This window comes from Ixodes scapularis, unplaced genomic scaffold, assembly GCF_016920785.2.
Source record: "Ixodes scapularis isolate PalLabHiFi unplaced genomic scaffold, ASM1692078v2 PGA_scaffold1__304_contigs__length_218370807, whole genome shotgun sequence".
Classification (NCBI taxonomy): Eukaryota; Metazoa; Arthropoda; class Arachnida; order Ixodida; family Ixodidae; genus Ixodes; species Ixodes scapularis.
Window position 1 is genome coordinate 208,489,794 of NW_024609846.1, and position 24,001 is coordinate 208,513,794.

A 24,001-nucleotide genomic window follows, 5' to 3' on the forward strand; every position below is an offset into this window, starting at 1 on the left:
TGATGTGATGATGGCAGAATGATGGCAGAAAGCGAGAGGAAACTAGGTATTTTCTTATTAACTGATGGCAAGGGGGTTTTATAGCCTCACTTTCTTTGCAGTCGGAATGAATATAGTTTTCACATTTAAATATTCTAAGCTTGAATGGTAAAACAAAATGGCTAGGTGGCGTAAGCTACCGCCCGATCCAAAGGGCTCAGCCGGACTCATCTATCCATCCATGGACGCCGCCATAACCCACCTTGCATTTTTTTTCTTTTTTTGTCATACTCCGTTTATTTCATTTTATCATTAACACAGCAGGAGAGGTTATTTCCATTTTACTGGGGGATTCAAGAAGCGGCCAGACTCTTTAAATCGACCGCAAAATTCGGTATCTTAACCTATCGCGCTAGGACTTTGTGCAGCGTTGCCCACAGATGGTACATTTTTTTTTATAAAATTTGCAAAGAACAAACTTACCTGAGGAAAAAGCAAAGAAACAAAAAGGCCTAGCTTCTATGGAAACGCGACGAAGCCAAAGGTCTTCAAACAATACGGCTCCGTTTCGCACGGGAGACAAGAGATGGCGCAAGCGGTCGCGACGCCAACTGCCCCCAACGAACGCGTGCATACGGCGCCGAGAGCCGGCGTCTTTAGCAGGCGATCGTTTCGACTCAAAAGCGGCGCGAACTTCTCTGATATCAGTTGCCAATGCGTCATTTTATCATCCTTACTAATAAAACATATTGAATGGACAGAGAATCGTTTAAAAAAATGGTTTGTCGGGATATTTTGACTGTTTTTTTTTTTCGGGGTACTGATGTCTGCTTTGCAGTTCCTTGTCACCACGCCTGTATTTGTTTCTGCGACTGTCGCCGCCTGCGAACGCGCGCCGCGTTTGAGTCGAAACGATCGTCTGCTAAAGACGCCGGCTCTCGGCGACGTATGTTCGTTCGTTGGTGGCAGTTGGCGTCGCGACCGCTTGCGCCATCTCCTGCTTTCCGTGCGAAGCGGCGCCGTATTGTTTGAAGACCGGTGGCTTCGCTGCGTTTCCATTGGAGCTAAGCCTTTTTCTCTCTTTACATTTTCCTCAGGTAAATTTGCTCTTTGCAAATTTTACAAAAAAAAAAAAATGCAACATCTGTGGGCAAAGCTACACAAAATCGTAGCGCGATAGGTTAAGAAAGCGAATTTTGCGGTCGATTTAAAGAGCCTGGCGTGTCCTTGAATCACCCAGTAGATTCGCCTTTGCCCTTTTCCTCAGTGCCTTTGTGGAAGGTTGTCAACGCCCGCGTCAGTGACTCGGCATCTCGGTAAGGCAATAGGTCAGCAATGGCGGCTGTAATCTGTCATGTGTGCAAACGTCTGTGCTCCTTGCTTGTAGGAAGTAAAGTCCCTTTAGTACGAAGCGCTCCCAGAGGCCGTCGTGTCCTTCTCCTCCTCTAACGGCCATGTGCACCGCGAGACGGCGCTACCTACTTTGGAAGGCTATAGACGCTTTTAAGCAGCTGTGCATGGGCACTGCCATAACTGACCTTCACCATGTTGCATCTTAACCCAGTGCTGCCAACCTTCGAGGCCACTTCTTCCCCGAATTGTATCCGAAAATTTCCTAGATTTTTCTAGAATTTTCTAGGTTTCTGTAAAATGCCTTTGTTAACAGAAATATTTAAAGCATCGTTTTGCTTTAGATTCAAAATAATGTCGGCATTATAACTTGTGAGCTGGTTTTGCTGGACGTGTTGTAAATACACTACTTTCGTAAGAACTGAAGTAATACTGAAAACAACTTGTTAGGCAGAGCATAAGAGCAATAACTTTTTCGTGCAAAAACCTAAACAAATGGCACTTTGTGCATTTGTCAACACCTTATTTTAGTTCTTTTAAACTTTTCTACAGACAGAAAGCATGTGTACTATACCCCAGATGCAACCTTGGTGTTCCAATCATTCCTTTAAACTTTCTGTGTAAATACATGCAGTCAGCTCTAGAAGCCTTTCGTGGTATATCACAAATAAACGATTAGCATTTTGCAAAAATTTGTACAAACAAAATAACACCTCCCATAAAAAAAAAATCTCTAGATTTGAACTACTTTTCTTTCCCCATAAACGATGCCCAAGATTCCTTTATCTGGGGAAAACAAAAAGGCAGAGAAGAGGAGAACGTCTTAAACGCCGTTAAAAGATTTGTTCAGTCCCACCTCCTTATACGCTCAAAGCCATAAGGTCAAAAACCACACAACTTGCCCTTTGATAGGACACATCGGTGTTACAGGCGTTATCGAAAAAAATTAAGGAAATACGTTACTCGTTATTTTCAAATAAAAATAACGCGTTACCGACCTACGTTACCTCAAAATAAAAGGAACGCGTTACCGTTACCAATAAAAAGTAACGCACGTTACTTCTGCGTTATTTTTTTAATTATGAATTCACACTATACTTCGTTTCAGCTTCGGTCCGAGCGCGGCCGATGTTATGAGCCGAAGGGCCAATCAAACAGCGAAAGAAGCACAACGTCATGGCGTGCTCTCTGCAGTTGATAGGACCAGCGTGCTCTCTGTGCGTGCTCCTTAGCCGGCTAGTCCTATCAAGCTCAGAGCGCGCGCCGTGACGTTGCGCTCTTTACGCTGTTTGATTGGCCCATTTGCTCGTAACATCTGCCGCGCTCGGACGGAAGCTGAAACGAAGTATAGTTACTGTTTTGACAGGAAAGGTATGCATAAGCGCCATAATTCAAGAACCGTTATGTTCATGCAGAAACTGAACATAACTGCTTGATCTTTTTTACGGTTTCACATAAATACCCACAAGAAAAAAAGCAAAAAAAAAAAAACTAAAAAATTCCCATGACTTCTGACAAAAACACGAAAAGAAATCGGAGTGTTATTTTCTTTTTTTGGTCTTGAAAAGAAGCAACGTGTAACGCAACTACGTTACCCGTTACTTTAAATAAGTAACGTAAGTACGTTACCCGTTACTTGAAATAAATAACGTAAGTACGTTATCCGTTACTGTTTTGAAAAATTAAACGGGCAGGTTACTACGTTACCGAGAAACATAGCGCGTTACCGGTAATGCCCTTACTTGCAACGCTTTACCGGCAACATTGGGCACAATACACCGGGATACACAAAGGAGCAACCAAAACAGGACGATGAGATGCCCCCTCAAAGAACAAAACGGTAACAGCTACAAGAAACCTCCCCAACACGAACTAACTTAAACTTCTAAAAAAGCAAAAAAAAAGTTAATTTTTGAGGAACATTTGACACTGTACCTGAGAAAAACATTGACCCCGAACATAAATACAAAAACCAACACCTTAAAAAAGAACTGGGAAGAATTTTCTTTTGTTTTTAAATTTATTCATCTGGAACACCAACTTCAAATGATAGACGCTTCTGGACTCACTCTAATTAAGTGTTATCGCGTTCCCCTTCAAGATGCATAACACACACCCGTGCGTGCGTGCGTGCGCACGCACGCACGCACGCACGCACGCACGCACGCACGCACGCACGCACGCACGCACGCACGCACGCACGCACGCACGCACGCACGCACGCACGCACACACACACACAATTCTCTACGGTGAGCTTTCCTACAGTCAGGCACTCCCGTTTCAAAAAGAGTTAAGGCCGGTTCAGACACTTGCGTTTGAGTGCGTTTGACTGCGTTGCGTCAAGTATGGAAAGCGAGTCACCGGCGGATCTGTGCTTCGTATGAAGCGTGGAATCGAATTCAAGGAGTCATCTTGGCACGCGATATAAGCAGCAGGAATGTCCTGGTTTCTCGCTGCCGCAACGCAGTCAAACGCAGTCAAACGCAACTGTCTGAACCGGGCTTAAGGCCCTATTCACAGAATGCATCTTTTGAATGCGCAGCGGTTTAGCCAAACCGAGATTTCGCGAAATCGGTTTGTTCACACGTGGAGTTTGTCACGCAAAGCCTGTGACGTATTGACTCACGAGAATTTCGCCAAACCTTGTCATCTGCACCGAAAATATCGAGCGTTTCGCATAAAACTGATATTGTCACGTAGGCGAAGGAGACGTTGGCAGTGGTAGGACTCAAGAAGGGTTTAATGAGCGGACTGCAAAGCGGGATCAACGAAAAAGGCGAACGGCCGGTCAGGTCGATCTGCTTGCAGTTCTTCGAAGTTGCGCGGGGCACGAGAGAGCGCCAGGTGCGAGCCCCGTGCAGAACCGAAAAAGTTCTTCTCGTGTTACCTCGGACAATGATGAGACTTGAGGTTGCTGCGTCATTCGAAATAACTTCCGCAGCTCTTTGCGCACGACGATTCGAACGGTTTCCCGCAACGTCTGGGCGTCAACTCCACGGGGTTCGGCGTAGGTGGCGGAAATCGCTGTCAGCCGTCGATCGTACTGCCTCGTTCGCATGTCAAGGGTCCGTTCAATGGTTGAGGCCTCGGCGAAAAACTCCGCAATAGTCTTTGGAGGGTTGCGTACTAGTCCGGCGAAGAGCTGTTCTTTCTTTCACTCCCCTCATAAGGATTTGGAGCTTTTTGTCTTCGGCCATGTCGGGATCGGCGCGCCGGAACAATCGCTTCATTTCTACAACAAAGACCACCACTGTCCCGTTGGGGTGCTGAAGACGTGTTTGGAGCAGCAGCTTGGCTCGCTCTTTTCGTAGGACCGTGGAAAATGCTTGCAGAAAGCAAGCCGTGAACGAGTCCCACGTTGTCAGCAGGCGTTCCTGGTTCTCAAACGACGATCCTTGCCGAGTCTTCTAGCGCGAAAAACACATGGTTGAGTTTTTTTTCAGCACTCCACCTTTTAAAGGCAGCCACCCGCTTGAACTGTTCCAGCCAGTCGTCGGCATCTTCTTGCGCAAACCCGTGAAAAGAAGGGGGGTCCCGTGGTCGTTGGAACATGACCGGCGATGGTAGTGCACGTTCTTACCGGTTGTTGGCCATTGTTGTTTTTCTTGTCCTCTTCACAGAAAGAAATCCGCACTCCGTGGACAGACCTTGGAGGCGACAGCTTTTGCAGTGCACGGTGGTGACGTAAATGGGGCTTGGTCGGCGAGGACTGTTATCTCGGCTATACTAAGAGGAGTCCGGGGCATACGTCGTACCCCGCACCCCCACCAGATGTCACGCAGGCGAAGGAGACGTTGGCAGTGGTAGGACCTAAGTAGGGTTTAATGAGCGGACTACAAAGCAGGATCAACGAAAAAGGCGAAGGGCCCGTCCGGTCGATCTGCTTGCCGTTCTTCGAAATTGCGCGGGGCACGAGAGAGCGCCAGGTGCGAGCCCCGTGCAGAACCGAAAAAGACCGAGGCGCGCTGTCATGCGCGAACAATCGAGGCGTTTGTTAACTGTGGCAATATGAAGTACGCTCAGTGTGAAGAGACAGTCTGCTTTATTAATACCACTCCATAACCTGCGTCAGATTCGGCTCACTGGGTTTACTAGGCCTGCCAGACCCGGGAAAGATCGCGAACATCAAAGACCAAGCGGACGATCTCGAAGTATATCGAACATTTTTGTACCGCTAAAAGATAAGTCATCCCCAGTCATCTTGTTTATATGCAGTGCTTACACCCGTCGGCGACCGTTGCACTCGTCGCCACCAACCCGTCTATGCCAGATAGCAAACTCAACGATGAAGTTAACTCAATTGGTCGGTTACTGATTGGCTGCCCTCTTGGTCACGTGATGTGACATTGCGATTGAGTTTTTCCCTACGAAGTCCGTTAAGGAATATTCACGCGAAGGAGAAATCAGCCACTTTCCTCCTCGTAGCACGCATCACATGAGACATACGTCACTCCTTTTTGACGCCCTCGCGGCGCCGTCCTCCTCCTTGGCGTTTTGGCGGAGGCGCGGAGGGTTCGTTCTGTCAGCACGAACGCTCCGCAGGTGGGTGGCAAAGTAGGGGCTCCTTTAGCGCTCTTCGGAATCGCCTGCGCTAGTACTGTTGTTCTAGTGGTTGTATTCCTACGTGAAATGACAAAGTTAAATGACATCGACACCACGTTCTTTTTCATTTTCCGGGTTGAAGAGTTACCGGCGTTGTGGTACACAAGCAGCGATCTCTCCTCAAAGTCAAACATCAAGTCAAGTGAAAGATTGCCTCGCCGTTTTTATCAGTGGAAACCCGGCAGTTTCCGGGTCCATATCAGAAGAGCGAATGACATTTTAGCGAAAGGCGACATTTGAGCGAATGGTCGTTTTAGCGAATAACGGGGGCGCGCGTTAACCCATCCGTCGCGCTGCGCTTTACGCCGCTTCGCGGCGACAGTCTACGGCAACTCATTACAAAAATGTGAACTCACTTGGCCCACCCGAAAACGCCGCTTCGCGGCGTCTGACTATTCGCTAAAGTGTCGTTCGATGAAACGTGAGCGTTCGCTAAAACGTCATTCGATCAAGTGAGTGCCTCCCGCTCGCAATGGTATCTTTGGCAGACGTTTAGTCGTTCGGTGCTCGCGAAGTAAGCACGAGGGATTGCATGCCTGCCAGAGATACCCTCGCGTGCTTGATGCTCGTGTTTGAGCATAGCCTCCTTTATTCAACAACGCCTGCCAAATCGCGAAAGACTGATTTGAGGTTTCTCGCTTTCTGTTAATCGCTCTAGTATGACTGGGACATTATCGAAAGACCGTCTCAGGAGTGCTGCGTTCGGCTTCCACTCGTGTCCCCACTGACTGAACACGAGTCCTTGTCGAACGCTGACGCACACCGAGACTGGGGAGGGAGCTACGCTCTCGGCCGGACCAAGGAACCCCTCCCTTTCATCACCTGACCCAGCTCTCCGCGCGAGGATATATGGGCGAGAGCGTGATCACGTACGCTAAGGATACGTGCCATTGTTTCAACGCGCTCGAAGCTCCCAGCGATGTCTCAACTTAGGGGTGGACGGAGAGTGGTTAATCTGTCCCGCACTGGCCTCCGGGGACTGTCCAATCTGGCCTTGTCCTTTAAACATTCGTGTGAATGTTTAAAAAGGTAATTAGTGGATTTTACAGAATTAGTTGCTAATGATCACTTTGCATTCGTACCCTGACGTCCGCCGCGGTAGACAACGTTCTTCTGAGGAAATGGTTATTTTGTATTTCGAGTGTCATCTTTCTAAATATTGTTCTCAATTGATGGTGAAACCCTGTTTAAATGTAACCACTGTTGCGACCGGCGACTTCCCCAGGCAGGATCAGGCAGGGACAGGCCAGGACAAGAACCGCAGGACGACTCCAGGCAGGAAAATCAGGAGACGGGAGCGTCTCTCACGATAGCCTATGTTTAATACATAGAAGTATCTACATCGTCCGAGAGCACCTTTGCGACCTCACTGTTCGGTACCCCAGCGGTTGGCAGACAATGGTGGCCGAGCTGCCAACAAACGTCACATCTGGCTCCACCCCTGTTCACCCCTCGACCACGCACATACAATTTCGCGGCGCCGTGGCTCAGGAAGGGGTTTGGCCGGATAATCCGGGTTGACCTTACTGAAGTTCAAATCGGGAGCTTGCCCCGTCTATTGCGTCTGAGCCTCTGAGTTCTGATCCCCCGCAGTTGGCGTCGTCGCTCGGAGTCCTCAAATCCGTTGTCGTGGTCTCCGCTCACCCTCCGGTAATTGGGCGGTTTAACTTCTCGTCCAGGTGTCGCGCCGTCAACACGGTGCCGGGCGAGGTTGCCAGCCATTATCGGCCCCAGTGATTTCCCTACACATCCCTTAGGGGGGGGGGGGTATGCACCCCCCCCCCTTTGTTTTTTCTGAAAGCACCCCTTTAATTCGCAACGACTCCTTTATTCTCACTGCCCCCCTCCCCCCTTAAAAATTTAGACACCTCCCTAATTTCAATTCCGGGGGAACCCCTGACCGGCCCAGACGGCCGGTCGCCGACTTTCAATGGAGGGCACACCCCCGCCGGGGGACAAGAAGGGGGACGAAGAAAGGAACGTGACCTTGACCAGGGCCCATCGCAACACCACCTAGTCAAAATAAGCGTTTTTCTGTTTTTTTTTTACACAATTGCGCTGCAGGATAGCGGCACAGGCGACAGTTTTCTCAGGTGTCGCTTCTCTCTAGTGCACCCGGGCCGTGCAAGAAGCGCACTCAACGAAGCTAAAACGGTGGGAAAGCTCACTAACGCCAACATTTTCAGATATTCATATTATTATTAGATTCGAACGTAGAGCATATTTTCAAACTGTTAACGAAATAGGCACATGTCTGTTTGTTAGTGGACGTGTGCGAATATGTGCAATTCACAGGTATTTTCATAGGAAAGTGCCTAAAAGTGTGCTAAAAAAGTAGAGTAGATGACGCTAAAATGTGCTTGGAAGAAAATGTAAGCATAGAAACTGTACTTAAAGTCATCACTTCAGTGCGACATATACTGGATAGTTTTCATCAAAGACTGGGTCATTTTAAACCCACATGCTTACGTTCTGGTCATTCCCCTAACCCTGTGTAAATATATGAATGTAAAGTTTGGATAAATATAGTAGTAGTCTAGAGGCTCAGAAATGGTCCTGAAACATTCGGTGACTTACCCTTCAGAGTAGAACGTTCAAAGTTACCAGACTACTTCACTCCTCATCCAGACTAGTTGCAGTCTAGATGCAGGTTGAGGTTGTTGAAATCTCGACTAAAAACAGTTGAAGACATTTTCTCACCGAGATTCATGCACCTAGCTCTAAGCGATCAACTGGTGATTGACTACGGGCCTCCCTAGTAAAATCGGTAGGCTTCTTCATGCTCTACTGCATCAGTACCGAGACCGGCGGGAGTCCGTCGGCTATCAATAAAGAAATGATAGATATTGCTTGAGATCGAAAGGCTTGAAAACCCGTGAAATAGTCTGAAGACGTTCTGCTTAGATTTTAAATAGCCCAGTTGTTATCTAGAGCTTGAAAGTTGCACATACAGACTTCCATATCTCTTCAAAGTGGGCTGTGGATCGGTTATTAGAGTTCCGAGGAAGCCGCTGCACGAAAGACACATGCCACAGAGTTGAGACACAGGCAAAGATCAACTTTATTATTATTTTGAAAGTAGAATAAAAATAGTAATATGAATCTTAATATCAAACATACAGTTTCGCATCCACTGCTTTGAGGGCAGGTGCAAGCACACGGGTTTCTCCCTTGAAACAAGGGTTGCCAGACCGTACACAAACAGTGCCACGCAAACTCCACAAGACAGAAAAAGGAGGGGGCGAGGGAGAAACACCTTTGGTTCTGAAATGAGCTTGTGGGGGGAGAGGAAAACAAGGCCCGCATATAAATTACATTGCACACTGGAGAAGGGTACAGAGCATAATGCAAGTGGCATCACAAGGGGGGCGCAGAGCAGGGCGGGGGGCCTAGCCTCTCCCAAAAAAGTGCCGTCTGCCCGAGAAAAAAATTTGGTTTTCGCTGCAATACCGACATGGACACACAAGATGAGGCAAACATTGTTCTTACATGGTGTTCCTCTCTCTCGTGTGGCGATCTCGCTTCTCCATTCATACGGTCGATGGATTTATATGTATATATTTATGGAAGGCAACAAGCAATGAGATATATGTATGTATATATATATATATATGTATACAGAAGTGGCAGTTGATGTATCACATTCCGCATGAATGAAAGGAAGGGAGGGGGAAGCAAAATCTCGGAGAATGTACGTCAGGTTCGTCAAATTTGCAATTTCCAAAGGTTTGCCAAGGACCGTGCGTGCGGTAAGCCCTAATCATCCCATCGCCTGTACCACCCGATGTTTTCGGTGCCAGGTTTGTTTTTTCAAATGCAGCCTCTAGTCTTGGCTATACATACCGGTTGGAAGGCGTCCAGTGGGACGTCATTGCTGCCTCGCAAGCAGCTCTCGACAATGCTACGCGTCCCGAAATGGGGTCACACTACGGGGGCGGTTACACCTGGGCAAGAAGAACAACTCAGGCCACATTCTACTCTAGAAACTCTGAAGGTGCAAAGTTGAGATGGGGGATCATTATGCATGCAAGGTCAAAGAACATTATGTTGCAGTTCTTTTGACCACTTTCATCTGTCGAGCTACTAACAGTGCTGACGCTACTTTAGAAACCAAAATCTCTACTCAATCTGCTCTACATGAAAAGAAGCTCCGCTACAAGTCATTCATGTGTGCAAATGCCACTAATGTATGCAGATCCTCGCATGTGTAAAAACTTGCACTGGGGTTTGTAGTTCAAACAGGGACATAGAAAAGGAGAGGAGTTGTAGGGGGAACTAAGAAGTGACTCTCGTATTTACAGTGCCTCCAGTAGAGCTTCGTCCTGCTGAAAATGCTGAGAACGGGTGTGAACAAGGTTCGTGACATTAAAAAGTGCTCCGTCATCTTTCATTGTCAGCACCAGAAAGGGGGATTCTGAATCCGAAAAAGTCCGCAGTGACCAGCGTTTGGCAATCCTGCGGCAGGTCTCTAGCCTTGCGGACAGCGAGAGGATCAGCATGTGGCTTCCAGCTGCTTTAAGCTTAGCTTATTATGGTACAGTTTTGTCTGTATATTTATATATGTACAAATCTCTTTTTTCATATTTATATATATATATATATATATGCAGAGCAAAAAAAAACAGTAAAAAGAGCACATAGAGTAGCACAACAGCCACGTCATATTCAAGCCTCCAGACCTAAAGAATCGGAGTTAGACTCCCAGCCTACAAGTTGTATGCAGCGTCGACCACCAACCAGAGAAAAACAGCCACATAAAAGATTGACGACCAATAAAAAATGCCTCGTGTTCTACCCAAGATGCATTGTATGCATATAAAAAAACATCCTTTTTGCTTGTATAATTATATTACTCACACCACCACAGGCTAAGTTTAATAGACCGACATCTTCGATACGCAGGGAGTGAAAAATATAAAAATAATTTTGAGTACCCTCGCTTTTTTTTTTTTAAGTACTCCGCATCAACCAAGCTTTTGAAGGGTAGAGAGAAGGAGGGGAAGGGTTCAGCATGTCTGTGTGTTGTTGTTTTTCATTTACTGCAGAATTGGCACGTATGATTCAACTAAACTGAGCAATTGGGAGCGTGCCACAAGATCACTGAGCCCCTGCGGGATTTCGGAAAACCTGGGAAAATGGAGCAATCCATCCATGGATGAGGTGTAGAGTGGCACACTCGCCACGGAGATAGGCTGATAAATGAGAGGGTAGCAGTTACGAATGCTACCGCATGAGAGTAGAACAGGCAAGGGTCTCTCTACGATACGGGTGTCCCCATGAGCATTGCGGCTTACTAAGTGATGAACAGATGCCATCAGGAGGCAGAGCAGCTTGTCTAACAAATGTTGCGTTAAAGTTTCTTGCGGTCTAGACCCCAGTTCCATATTCCTTTAAATGGACACATAAGCCGCATGGAGCATGCTCGTGTCTCAGGAAAAAAAATATGTTCTCAGGTTTTCTTTCTGATGTTTTGGGACATGGCTATCATTCACACTATGGTTCACGGGAGGCCTCATCCTCAAGCGGGGGTCAGAAACAATGCAAGAGAATGTTTCTGTCCAATGTTACAAAATCAAAACATGTGACAGGTACAGCACCTAGTCTATTTCACCGGGTTAGGATTTATTTTGTTTACGGTTAGTTGGTTCATGATTTGTATCAAACTTTCTACAGAATATCACATTTAAAAAGCAATCGCATGTAGGCTCAAACAGGCAGCCTCTTGATTTGCGTCTATTCTTGTCTATGCAGGAATACAAACAAAAACCTTGACTTTCCGAAAAGTTATAAAAATAACAGTACTAGGTAGCACCAGAGCACAATCAATCCTACTGCGTAATTGACCGTTTCATCTGACTTGAGTTATTTTGAGGTTACGTAATAAATAAGCTACTCGAGTAACACATGAGCCCTAGCAGAAAGATGCGTTGCCACACCATGTTGGCAGCATTACCACTTCATAGTATATGACGGATCAATTCTACTTTGCATGGTAAAATGGAATTACGACTGGTAGCCAATAGTTTGTAGGGGTGTCTGTTGGATCAGTGGACTAGTATGGGTGACAGGGACGAGAAAGAACAAAGGGACTAGACAGTTACAAAACGGTGTCTGACTGAATCCAAGACAAATAAATAGCTTAGAGTCACAAACTCCCAGGTGCCTCTCAACAGCAAACACGGGACAGGATTTCTATTCACCTTGATCGTAAAGCACTATTAACCCTGCAAAAACAGGTCAATAAAAAATTTCATAGTTCGTCTTTGGCTTGTAACATTTAAAAAAAATAAAGAAAAGGACAGCCACAATCCTACCACTGCTTTAAGATGGAGGGTGCATCATGGATGCCTGCTCAAGGCGTTGCACCCCATAGCAGCAAAAATGAGGCCTAAAATTCTTCTATGACATCAACCCAATGAAGTTAAAAAAACTCAAAGTTTCAGGCATCATTAACTGAAGGGAGTGCAAATGTCTGAATCAAACATCTAAAAGAGCGCTGTGGCAAAAACACTGCGCTTGGCAGCCATGCCAAATGGATTGTGTGCCTAAGCATACTGGAGGCTTCAACGATGTGCACATTCTGTAGATGAAATATGGTTGCACATTGCACACGGCCTTCACTCAGTCAGTCAGATTTCACCGGGCTCTAGCGAGAGTAACACTTTCGCTTTTGCATCCTGCAGTTTCTTGGGTTACAAGCTACTGCGTGACTACATCTCTTTAACTAATGCCTTTGTTCCTATCAAAACGAGCCAAAAATCCTGGCAAACAAAAAAACAATGCAGCTCACATGTGAAGGCTGTTGTGGTGATGCATCACAAAAGAAATGAAGAAAGGCATTGCTTCAGAAAGAGGAACTCACTCGCTCACTCACTCACGCACAGATACCGGGATTCACTCGTAACACTGCTATTTCCTCAAAGAGGAGGGAATCTAAAACTGCACTGCACGTCCTTTAAAGTTCCTTTTGTGTACATGATCATACGTCAATGCTTGAGAACGACACAAAACGAACAAAAACAGTTAAGGCCACAGTACACCGGGCTCGAGTAAGCGTTGCTGCCGGGGCCGCCGAAAGTCTCGGGCGCCTCCGACACGACCACCGGGTTTCTTTCACGTGTGTCCCCGGAGATCTCTGGGGAAACGTCTCTATGACGGGGCAGGGTTTTTTCCGAGTCGCAGTCCACACGCGCACTCGCACACGCCGGCTGAAAAGAGCGAGAGGTCCCCGTATTGGGTCGCCTTAAAACTCCCAGTCCTCGGGGCGTTCGTCTCTGTCCAGCCTTTGTTCTAGCTTGTTGATGCTGTCACTCGGTGAGTGCGGCTGCTGTGGTGCCTGCAGCTGCTCACTCCGGGGCTTCCTCGCCGCAGTGCATAGTTCGAGGGCGCCTTCCTCGCCATCATCCTGCTCCCCCTCCGTCTCCTCCTCATCGCCCTTCCTGCTCTCCAAGACCCTTTTGCGCGCAAGGTCATCGATGGCTGCCACGGGGTCCACCCGTACTGTCTGACTGGCCAGCGCCCGCAGGCTGAAGTCCCCCGCTGTCTGCCGCACGCAGACGCCATTGATGATGGCGCTCTCGTCTTCCTCGTCGTCCCCCGCGTCCTCGTCCTCCTCGTTGTCCTCCGAGTCGGGCGAGAGCCCCGGGTCGACCCACTTGGGTGCGGCAGGTTTTCTCCTCCGGCTGTGACTGTGCAGGTTCTTTCGGGCAAGGCTCTCGTCGTGCAGGGAGTCTCGGTCGCTGCCGGCAGCGGTCGGCACTTCGTCCTGCGAGAGGTTCGAGTCCTCCTCTTCGGTCGGCGTGTAGTCTCCGCCGGCAGGCCGGTCGCGGTCCCTTCGGCCGGCCGAGTTGTGGCTCGACATGCTCAGGTCGAGTGTGCCCTCGTCGTTGCCTTGCGACGACGGCGAGTAGCTGTTGTAGATGCTCAGGTTGCCGCTGCTGTTGCTGTTCCCGCCGAACGCGGAGGGACCCAGGCCGCTCTTGTCGCCCTGGATCTCGGCGAGCCTCTGGACCAGGAGGCCCCGGAAGAGGGCGGGGTCGAAGGACGCCGAACCACCGTCCCTGGACGCGATGGTTGGGGTCAGCAGGTCGGGGGCTCGGGGAGAGTCGTCCGGGTTCGGAGACACCACGTGCTGCTTGAGACGCATCCGGTGGTTGTGGAACCAGTTTGTGATTGTGCGCACAGACAGGTTCAGCTCTGCCGCGAGGAACTCGATGGTGGCCGTGCTCGGGTACGGGTCCATGGAGAAGGCGAGACGCAGGGCCTCTTTCTGCTCGTCAGAGAAGAGCACGCGGGGCTTTTTGGCAGCGGGGAAAGGAGAGGAGGGCGGGGCAAACGGGAAGCTGTTCCCTGGGACGCTCCCCGGGATGCTGGCAGGGTGGGGCTCCATCGGACGAGGAGCCACCTCGAGGTCGACGTGGGTGCGACGCCGCTTGTTGGCTGCAAGAAAAAGCCAGTTTGTTAAGAGGGAAGACTGGCCGGCTGCGTAGGAACATCAGATCTCACAATGCCAAATAAATATACAAGTCTGATCTAAATATAGGTACAAGACGAGCAGAAAGGATGATTGTTTAGTCTCCCTAGGTGCTCTTCATAGCTTTCTTAAAACCTGCCGCATGTCATGTCTTCATGAGTGATCAGTTTGCTATTTTCAAGCTCTGCAGCACATTGCTGACAACACTGAAACACTGCTTCGTTCAAAACATTTGTGAGGAAGTTTTTAAGACCAGAGATAGATTAATTTTATGATATAGATAGAATAAGTACTGGGAAGATTAGTTTATTAACTATTGTCAATCACTCTAATAGCTCAATAACAAAATAGACATCTTACATATTTATATATTTCATTCTAAATCTCCATCTGCAACTTGAGTTGTGCCGTAATATTACTGCTTCGAGTTCCGTAAGTATCCAAATTAAGTACTAATTACGGTGAATGTCTATAGTTCAGGATTCAGCAAACAAACAGTGAGTTCGGTCAACAAACCAAACCTACTAACTACCAGTAGCCTAAACAAAGCATGAGGGCAGTAGAAGCTTGTAAAAAGAACTCAAAAAGGAACACCAGGGAATGTTTCATAACGGCAGCATACATTTCGCTAAAAGACTCAACATTTGGGCGGTGGCATCGGAACAGGGGGGGCAGGGTGGGGCAATCGCTTCCATCTAGATATTTCCGAAATTGAATGGAAACAATATGCGGGAAATGGCGGAAAATTGCTCTTGCCCCCCCTCCCCCCCCACAGTTGGCCCCCCACTTTTAACAAATTATTTCCGACGCCACTGCAATTCCTGGGCTTCCCAGAAAATTTCTATTTGAATGCCAACAGCATGTTAGTCACCCTAGTTATTTGACTGTAGGGAGAATGTCACGCTTTGTGTAACATGCTTGGAATGCTCACACACAGCATTATTTGTGTGACACAAAATGCTGGCCATGATACCAATTAAGTGAAGAGACAAATGTATTTATAGACCGTGATAGGAAGAAAATGCAGAAGAAGCGCAACTGTCAGCACATGCACAACACCCTCCATCGGGCTTTGGCTGCACATGCGCCAAAGTGTTATCAAAGGTACAATAAAGCTGTCACTGGAGGCTGAGGATCTACTGGATTCCTAATAAACCTGTCACAAATTATATATATATGTTACATCACCCAGGAGGTCTCACCTTCTCTTCTCTCATTCTTGATGACTTGCAACTTCTCCACATTGTGAGGATCATTGAGCCAGAGCTGCATACGGATGAACGGCTCCCTGCCCTTGATGCTCAGCATGTGCCAAGGCTTAGGCTTGGAGAGGAGCTCACTGACGGAGCCTTGAGACAGACCCAGCACAGCCTCACCAAAGATCTGCAAAGGAAATTGGAACCATGTTTATGTGAAATGCTCAAGCAAGCACATCGAAGTCGCTAATAATTGAAAAGAACTGATAAAAAATAATGATGTTGTAATGTTTTTTCTAGTGCTTTTAATTGGAACATGGACTTCAGAAACACTTTTTATGTTAGTGCAAATATAGTAAAAAAAATATATAATGGCTGGCAATCAACACATTTAAATGCCCCGTCTCACAACGCTTCGGGCAATAAAATTTTTTTATAGACGACTATGTTCCACGCACCAGAATCAACTTAACACAGATACTCCATCCTTGAATCAAGCTGACATGAACATACAATTCCAGAAGTCATTATTTTGTGGTTGATACATGCAAAGTTCAAATCATCACGCGCTCAATCGAAGGTCTTTGATTGTACCTTTTGGCCGATGTTGTGGGCCATCAGAGTCTCCTTGATCTTTGCCGTGATGTTCTGGGTGTCCAAGTCTGTGGTCAGTGCCGCCATCTCGTACACAGAGGGCTGGACGTAGGCGAGAGACCGTGCCATGCCGTGGTGCGGATGGGCCTTCCGTGCAGCGGCCAGGGCAGATGGACTCGACGGCGGTTGGTAGAGAGATCGCAGTGGCACGCTGCCCGACGATGGGCAGTCCTGGAGAAGGGCCACCTGGAGGTCCGAGCTGGCTGTGTTGAAGCCCCCTTTGGAGAGCAGCGGGGAAGACCCGCTGTCGCAGTGGCTGTTGCGGTGGTGGGGCTGGGACGGCGAGGGAAGGTCCCTCGCCCGTGCCGCTGCACTCGTGGGCGGTAGTTTGCTGGAGCCAGCTGTTGGGACAGAGCAGAACTTTACGCTCAGATGTTCGGGAAACTACATCTAGTGAAATGTTTTGCAGTTTTAGGACGTCAAACGTAGGCATTAGAGCTGAGTGCTACAAACTAGAGGGAGACGGGCAAATGTATAGAATCTTGCCACATCATATAGTATTTGACAGTATCATTCAGCAGTTTTTATAAAGCCAAGTACCGGTTCAGAAAGAAGTTATGGCATTGAAGGTCTCCCCTCCATGAGCCATTTCATGAAAGGCAAAACAAAATACTCCATTCACTCAATTTTTAATCTTGGCAATAAAGATGTAAACGGCAACTCCGCTCAATTCCAAAGATTTAGGCATAATGAGTGATTTCGCTTCGCAAAAAATGGGATATATATTTTTAAATCTAGTTTTCAATACGAGCAGAAATCAAAACTGAAACTTAGGTTCCATCCGGTAACGTGGCCTCAAACCGCCAAGAATATGGCTATCACGTGGTACGAGACGTCACGTGATCCTCTACGCAATGACGGACGGGATTGGGGCGTGCGTGTGCCAGGCACAAGTGTCGTCTGCACTGCACTCTTCACCATGTTTTGGCGTCTACGACATTCGACGACGTCTGCACAACTACGGCATCAGTCCGCGCACGTAGTGTCCATAGTGTGGACAAGACTCCGAGAGACAATAATCCTAAAGAGTGAGACGACGACGACGGTTGTGACACGGGAGACAACAGTATCAGCGGCACCACGGCAAGGCGGCCAAACGGCTCCAAGAAGTTCGCTGTGCAGGCGCATTACGCCAATCAGAAGGACACTGCTGAGCACACAGAGGAAACGTTACTGACGTCACCCGTTACGCTTGCCCGGAGAAGTAAAAATAAGCAAAAGGGGGCAATGGTGATGATGTTTAGCTCAATGTTGGCTACCCTCACACCGTTGCCTTGACTGCACTGTTGGTTGCACCTCAAATCGTCCGCTCGAGTTAGCCGATTTCAGCAACTTGGCGAGTTACAAAGTTTGCCGGGCTGCTTAAGAAACATTTAGACAGAATTACGTCCTAATATTTGATGTGTAGTCTTCTTAGATGATACTGAAGAGGACTGCATTGTTTTTTCAAGACCAAAAAGAAGCGGAGTTGTCCTTTAAGGGGAGGTGCAAATAAAAAAAATAGACAAGATTTTTTTAAAAAGATTTTATTTGGGCATTTTAGTACAAAAAGAGGTCCCTTACATGTTCATATACTCAATAGCTTAATAAGAGTGAATTATCGTATCTTACTCTGCTCTTCTATCAGTGGTGTCATGCCCCACGCGTGCGCGGAAACATACTCATCAATGGGCAGTTCTTGGAGCTTGTACACTCAGCCAAGTACAACTGTTATGTTGCTTTGTTGCTGTCTTTTTCCTTCTGACAATCCTTCAGTTAGATCTCATTCCATTTTATATTAATATGCCCTCCTATTAAATTAACAGACACATAGTTTGAATTGTAAATATACACATGTAGTCTTCATGAAACTAGCTACTTTGCACTTAAAAGGACATGTGCCAGGGAAAAACTTTATTTTATGATTTACAATAACTGAATGATATCATATTTATAAATCTGGTGTCAGCTTTAATATAGCTTGCTTTCTGCTTCGTGGATGCAATGCGCGTGCTAAAAGCTACCTTGTGTAGTTTTGATAGCTACAGTAAAATACCGGGGTGGGGGGGGGCGCCCACTCCATTTTTACTAAAAACTGGGTTAATCTAGACATGGGCGCTCATTAACATTAACTGTCCAGTCAAATTGGACAGTTAGTGTAAAATTTGAAGAATTCCCAAGTTTGGGAAATGTTAATAGTGGGTGCTTGAACGAAGTGGGTGCTTCTGAGGTATTTTACAACACCCTTAACATTAGTAAGAGGCTTGCAGTTCCCATTCGAAATCAAAGCTCATAACACAGTATCATTCAGAAAATCTGCCAGGAAACCTTCTGGTGTACTATAGGCCGTTCCATTAGGGTCATAGAAAACCCTAATGGAACTCTCTATTACCCATTAGGGTAATAGAGAGAAAAAAATGCCCTCCCCCTCTCGCCCGCCTGTCGTCTGCTCCGCCAAGTGGGCTGTACCTAGCATCCGGCTGACGTGCAAACTCTGTTTAAAATAGCGTCATTTTGAAAACTTCCAGCGCAGATGCACAGATTTTCGTATGCCAGTTATCGCGTAATACTATGCTAGATAAAAAGACTAACAGAGTCCAATTGCGCTGTTACCTGCGTGCACATAAAAAAAGAAATAGGGAAAACTGTGTCAGGTTGGCCGGCCTCTTCGGCAAAAAGTAAATCCGGTTGCTGTACCTTTCTTTACTATACAAAGTTCGTACTGGTGTAGGCCTTTACCATGAGTGGAAGTCTGAAATAATATATAAAACGTGCTCTCCTCCCGCAATACACGCAGTAGTTGAGGGTAGCACTGCCGGCTGACTCAACTGCTATTTAAGTAACGGAAAAAAGATATGCTAGTTGATCATTTACCGAAACAGAAGAAAATTCCCAGGCGAAAATCAGTCCACTTCCAGCTGGATTATGGAACTGGAAATGAGGCAGTCCAGCTGGATTCCAACTGGACCCGGCTGGACTCAGCTGAACCCAGCTGGAATCCAGCTGGACTGCCACATTTCCAGTTCCATAATCCAGCTGGAAGTGGACTGATTTTCGCCTGGGCAGAGAGCTATAGGCTGATATTGGAGTAGCCATAACTATTCTAAGAATGCGAACCACTTCACAACGGCAGCCACGAGCTAAAGTTCAATGTTCCGTACAGCCCACCGGTACAGCCCAAGGATGGAGAATGGCAACCTCTTGGTTTTTCGTCTGCTAGCGTGTGTCGGGCGCGTGCCCTCTTTCTCGTTTTCCCCGCCGAACCCGCTAAATTCCCCGGATGTATGGAGAGGGCGCTGCTGTCGAACAAAATGGTGCCGCCCAGAGAGCGCTAAATGAAATGGCCTATACCTTCTACTTATTTTATAATTATGAGTTTATAGTTATGAACAGCGACGTAAACTTTCCATTTTTCCGGGGGAGTGGAGGGGGGGAGGGGGCGGGCAGGCTGAGAAGTTTTCCGTGTGGTGCTTTTTTGCACAATTGTTTTTACACCGGCAATTATTAGTAGTTATTTTGGGGGTACATTTTACAGCATATGTATATCGCCATCTGTCCGTCGCTGTGTGTGTTATTCTGTTTACATGCCACTACTAGAAGCTCGTTACATGGCACGTAAACAGCATCTCGGTAAGGATCATGGCCCAGGGGAAAGGGGGGGGGGTTCTTCCTTCCCCCCCCCCCCCCCCCGGATCTCACCAGGGGGGGGCACGAGCCCCGATGCCCCCCATAGTCTACGCCCATGGTTATGAAAATAAACTACAACTTATCTTTATGCACACACAGCTTTTAATTTTAGCAGAAGACTACTAATGAATGTGCATGTCCCCTCTAAATGGTTCATTTTCTCCTGCTGCTCCAGAAAAGCAGCAGGAAAAGGAAGTATCACCTTGCTGCAGGAATGAAACTGAAATATACTACCAGTAAGTATGCACACACCAAAAAACGGCATCTGGCATGTTGCTGCAAAGGACTAAATACTAATTTAGACTTTTCAGGGAAATTTTACAAAACAATCAAGATCTCAGTTACATGGCACCTTTTTCACAAAAGGCCTCAGTCAAATTGCGGGCACCTCGGCTGGCATTCAAAGCCATCAACAGGGGACGGCCATTCACAGCCATCAACAGCAGACACTTTGCACGAGAGACGCTTTCGTGCAAAGGAAACGCGTTGGGCCAATGGGGAGGCTAGTATGGCAGCTTTAAAAAGGCGGCACGAAATAGCTGACGCTGCGTATAATGTCTTCCGGCAACGAGGGCTCACCCAGAGGGTTGGTGGCAGCGGTAAAGCCCGTGGTGCGCATGAGCTTCTCTGGCGCAATCTTGTACTGGGAGGCAACCAGCTTGTGCACGGCGTTCTCGTCCTCGAGGAAGATCTTCATGCGGATGAAGGGCTCCCGGCCCTTCTGGGTGAGCATGTGCCAGGGCTTGGGCCGAGCCAGCAGGTCCGACACAGAGCCCTGGGACAAGCCCAGAACGTTCTCCCCAAACAGCCTCTGGCTGATGGAGTACTGGCTCAGCTGTTCCTTCACCTGAGACAAGGACAAGAAGAGCGGCTCAAGACACCTGCAAGGTCTCACGTGCGTCTGCCTCCTGCATGATTGGTGGCCAAGTGTACCGTTTCATGGTGGTATTAAAATGATCTTGTGCAGAAACCTTCCCCTCACAGCGAAGTGCATGTCGAGCAAAAGCTCCTGTTGGAGCACATACAAATTAATCCTGGGTTCAGACCCTGCCACTTCTTGTTTTCATCTGGATGAGCCTTACACAGCATGTGGTCCTGTAATCACTACTGTGTGATGCACGTTAAAGAGTTCCGGTCAGTGGTTGCACTGCACCAACAAGTTTCCCAATTTACAGCAGTAATAGCAGATGCCAAAGCTAACCTCTCATTGTCCAGGCATTCATAAAACATATTTGATTTGTTTACTTATTTTATGCCAGTAAATGTGACTTTGTTCATTTGTCTGTGTGTTCTTATGGGCGAAAACATTTTGTATTGATGATTATATAGTTGAAGATACCTAAATGTTACCAATACATTCTTACCAAAACAATCATGGAACTGACTCTGCTGTGTCTCACTCAATTCTGCATATTACTTGCAAGATCAGAAGTATGGGAATAAATCATCATTAGTAATACTTAGCCCTTTTAAGTTCAAAAATTTGTGCAAACAATTGAAAATACAATGCACTATCGTCTTCTAGCGTCTGAGCTTGGCAACATTTTGTCGGAACAGGAAAAGAGGGAAAGCCCATGCCCATGTGCAACTGTGTCAGGGTGGGCAATCAGCATGTGGCAAAGTAAACATCCAAATGAACCTTGGGGCTATGAAACACTATCCAAAGCTTTGCACTTATGCCAAGAGGTGCCACAGCACGTGCCCCTTCAAGACACATAAAGAGGGCCTAAAAGGGCCGAGATGTTCAAGATGTTATCACACCACCCTAGCTCGCACGTGTGCATAAAGGCACTCGACGCACACACTCTATGACTCGGCGCTTGTGAGAAATAATTCCTCAGATGCCCCAAGAGTGGTGCATTTGCCGAAGTGCATGCCCAAGCTAGCGGCCTTGGAACGCTGCTTGCTTTCATTGCTATCTTTTTTTCTAGCGTGTGGCACATGGTCTATTTTTCTTCATTGTAAGTTCCACTGGTTTTGTGCCAGTCTGAGTGCCCCGTAAACAAGCGTGTGAAATGAACTGTTGTGCAAAAGTTGCCTCCTATCTTAATTCAAACTAAACCAGTGGCATCATAGGCCATTCTGTCTTCTCTAATCATAGCTTATTTTTCTTTTCTTTTTTTGCAGTCTGCTGAAAAGTATCTGAACAAAGTTCTGCCATATTTCAACAAGTCCTCCAGCCACACCAGTCGGAGGAGGTGCATAATGCGTGGTGCTGCCCCCGTTATTTAAAAAAACTGCAAACACATTTCCAATTTCTGCCCACTTCGTTATAACCTCGTTCAACTGTTAGTATGTTCTCTTAACTCCTCAATTAACAGGCTAGCATACAGGTGCCAGCGATAGTCTATGCGAGGAGGAATGCATGTACCTTGGAAAAATATTGTTTCAAACAAAGCAAAAGGATTGTTCCTGACGTCTGAACTCCTAGCGGCTCGCCAATTTCAAGCATGAGGGGTGCCTTGCTCGTGGATAACGGACTAATTCAGATCAAGTGGTGCTCTTAAAATTGCATTGCAATGCCAGAAAATAATACCGTCACAATCAGCCTTCATCATATTGCTACCACTCTGCCCGGGCTTGAAACCAGCAAATTATCTTGACGCTGTCAAGCCTCCAGGCAGCACACATGTCTCACGAATGTTCGCAGAACAACCACAGAATGTCAGGACATCCATGGATGTTTCAGGCATTCATGAACACTAGGACATGCATGAAATGTTAGAACATCAGTGGAACGTTAACAGATCCATGGAATGTTAGGACATTCACGGAACATTAGAACATCCATGGAACATTAGGACGTGAATAGAATGTTAGAACATCAGTGGAACGTTAGGACGTTTATGGAAAATTGGGACATCCATGGAACGTTAGAAGATCTATGGAACATTGGACACCCATGGGACGTCGGGACATCCCGACGAGATTTGTAGATGATCGGCCCAGGTCACATGCCTGGGCCGATCATCTCCTGCAGTCAGCAAACATAAAAGTGAGTGTGGCCTACCTTCTTGACAATCTCCTCAGTGTTGAGGTTGTTGTACTGATCAAACTGTTGCTGTGTGATTGGGGGCAGCACAGCCTTGGCCTGCCTCTGGTTAGAAGCTGGCATGGCTGGTGTCGAGGTCTGTGACAGCAGCGAGTTGGTGATGGACTGCATGCGCTGCAGCGGGGATGAACCCAGGTCTTCGGCGACGCAGGGGGCAGAGGCCTCAGCAAGGGACAGTACCCCTCCGCCGGGGCCGGGGGGACTTTGGGTCGGGGTCGAGCTGCCCGGGAACTTGAGGCCGGGCCGCACTAGGGAGAAAGCGCTACCTGCGGGACGACGACCCCCAGGGGGAGACACTTATACTGTGAAGCTTAGTCGGCATGGGATGTCTAGCAATTTGTGTTCCTCGTCGACGAGAAAAAAACAGGGATCTCCAGAAACAATACTGATTATTTTGGGAGACATCTGTACTCTGTTTTACCTTACGATGGACTCCAGCAAACAAAATATCCGATCGGGTGTAATCAAGCATAGAGTTAGTTTCAAATGACCCTCCTGGGGTGTGCATCAGAGCACAAGGTCATGTGATGCACCTACAGGGTTGCATTGGCTGAGATGGCTTGCCCTGCGGCCTGTTGTAAGGTGAGACGGAGTATAGTAAGAGCTTGCCTCGATTCAACTTAAAATTCTGCCATAAAGTGATAATGAAAGAGCTGTCGCTATTTTATACAAACTCCAGGAGAAGTGTGCATATCACGGTTCAATGAGAGGGAATCAAATTCTTCCCTTAATTGATTGAAGAAAAAAACATTGCAATACATTATAACTTAAATAAGACTGTAAAAAAAACTACTCTGGAATATTGAGCATGTGCCCATGTCCCGATAAGCGTCCACTCGCTACTTTTGATATGTTTGAAAACTAAGCAAAGCCCAAGTCTTCCGAGTCCACTTGGCTAATGAGATGTCCCTCTTCCTCAGCCGCTTCTCTAAAACTTACCGGTGCAAAGCAGTGGAACCTACCCTGCCATGGGTCCCTTCTGCATGTTTGCTTTCGGACCTAAGTGGTCATACCCCACTTTTTAAGG

General features: G+C 47.3%; 1 protein-coding gene across 2 annotated transcripts in view; it reads right to left on the bottom strand.

Moving 5' to 3' along the window:
* Positions 1-8,970: 8,970 nt before the first annotated feature.
* LOC8039463 (homeobox protein cut) overlaps positions 8,971-24,001 on the bottom strand; it is a 427,455-nt gene continuing 412,424 nt past the window's right edge. For both annotated transcript variants that reach the window (XM_040206275.3, XM_029985749.4), the window contains 5 exons: positions 22,933-23,240; positions 20,502-20,769; positions 16,197-16,597; positions 15,609-15,789; positions 8,971-14,372 (listed from right to left, as the gene is read on the bottom strand). In XM_040206275.3, coding sequence (XP_040062209.1) covers positions 13,177-14,372; positions 15,609-15,789; positions 16,197-16,597; positions 20,502-20,769; positions 22,933-23,240 — 2,354 coding nt within the window. In that variant the 3' untranslated portion in view covers positions 8,971-13,176. The remainder of the gene's footprint in view (positions 14,373-15,608; positions 15,790-16,196; positions 16,598-20,501; positions 20,770-22,932; positions 23,241-24,001) is intronic.